The 946-nt window shown below is 34.4% G+C and overlaps 1 protein-coding gene across 3 annotated transcripts in view; it reads right to left on the bottom strand.

Annotated features, from left to right (window-relative positions):
* jak2b (Janus kinase 2b) overlaps positions 1-946 on the bottom strand; it is a 24,521-nt gene that overhangs the window by 8,472 nt on the left and 15,103 nt on the right. For all 3 annotated transcript variants that reach the window (XM_020598285.1, XM_020598287.1, XM_020598284.1), the window contains exon 16: positions 685-836. In XM_020598285.1, coding sequence (XP_020453941.1) covers positions 685-836 — 152 coding nt within the window. The remainder of the gene's footprint in view (positions 1-684; positions 837-946) is intronic.

Genomic DNA, 946 nt, shown 5'->3' with positions numbered 1-946 from the left:
TCAAGATATATGCAAGAACAGGCTCAATGATTAATTAGATGGAACATTGTGGGTGTGGTGTATGAATGTTAATACTCTGTAATAATTCTTTAGTATATTACTTGTGTGGTGTAGAAGATAATTATTTAAGAATGTAATTATGTAAGAATGTTAACACTGTTAAAAAATTTTTAGTATAATACTTGTGTGGTGTAGAAGTGAATCATTTACTGCTTGCAAACCAATGATGGAAAGATGATGTCATGGGGTAGGACTGGATAAGTCTGACTTCTTCCTACTCCATTCAAGCATGTACTAGGTATAAGCAAATTGATATTGGATTATGTGTGTTGTCATATCAACTGTCTTTACATGCTTGAAAGAATAAATCAAATCAAATCAAATATAACTGATTGTTTGCATGATGGATATTCATGATAATGGCTTTGTCAGTGCTCATACATTCATAAAAGGCAATATTAAAATACATTAAGGAGCATCAGCAAATACATGTAAATGAACTGAAACCAAAGAGAAGAGTGAGATACTGAGATATCCCCAGCCCTACTCATCATGTACTGCATTTAAAATAATCTTTAATGAAATTAAGATGGAGGGGAAAAATAACCTACCATGCTATACACAGTGTTGTTACTTAGAATATTAAAACTACATCTTTATTTGGTTTATATCGTTCAGCCCTACCTTAGAGTTGTCCAGTGTTGCTAAAGGTTTTTCCCCACCACTGCAGATCTCCCATAGTGTGGCACCAAAGCTCCACTTGTCTGCAGCCAGACTCAGGTTGGCTGTATCCTCGATGCACTCAGGGGGCACCCAAGGAATCCTCTCAATCAGGACTGATTATAAACAAAAACATTTAATTTACCACTGTCTGTAAATAATTTATTTCAATTAATGAAATCTTCTGATTCAGTTTGACTTTATGCAATAACTGAATGCATTCCTG

The sequence above is a fragment of the Monopterus albus genome, unplaced genomic scaffold (assembly GCF_001952655.1).
Source record: "Monopterus albus unplaced genomic scaffold, M_albus_1.0 scaffold37.1, whole genome shotgun sequence".
NCBI classification, from domain to species: domain Eukaryota; kingdom Metazoa; phylum Chordata; class Actinopteri; order Synbranchiformes; family Synbranchidae; genus Monopterus; species Monopterus albus.
Note: the sequence above shows the minus strand (reverse complement) of the source record. Positions and strands in the feature narration are given on the sequence as shown.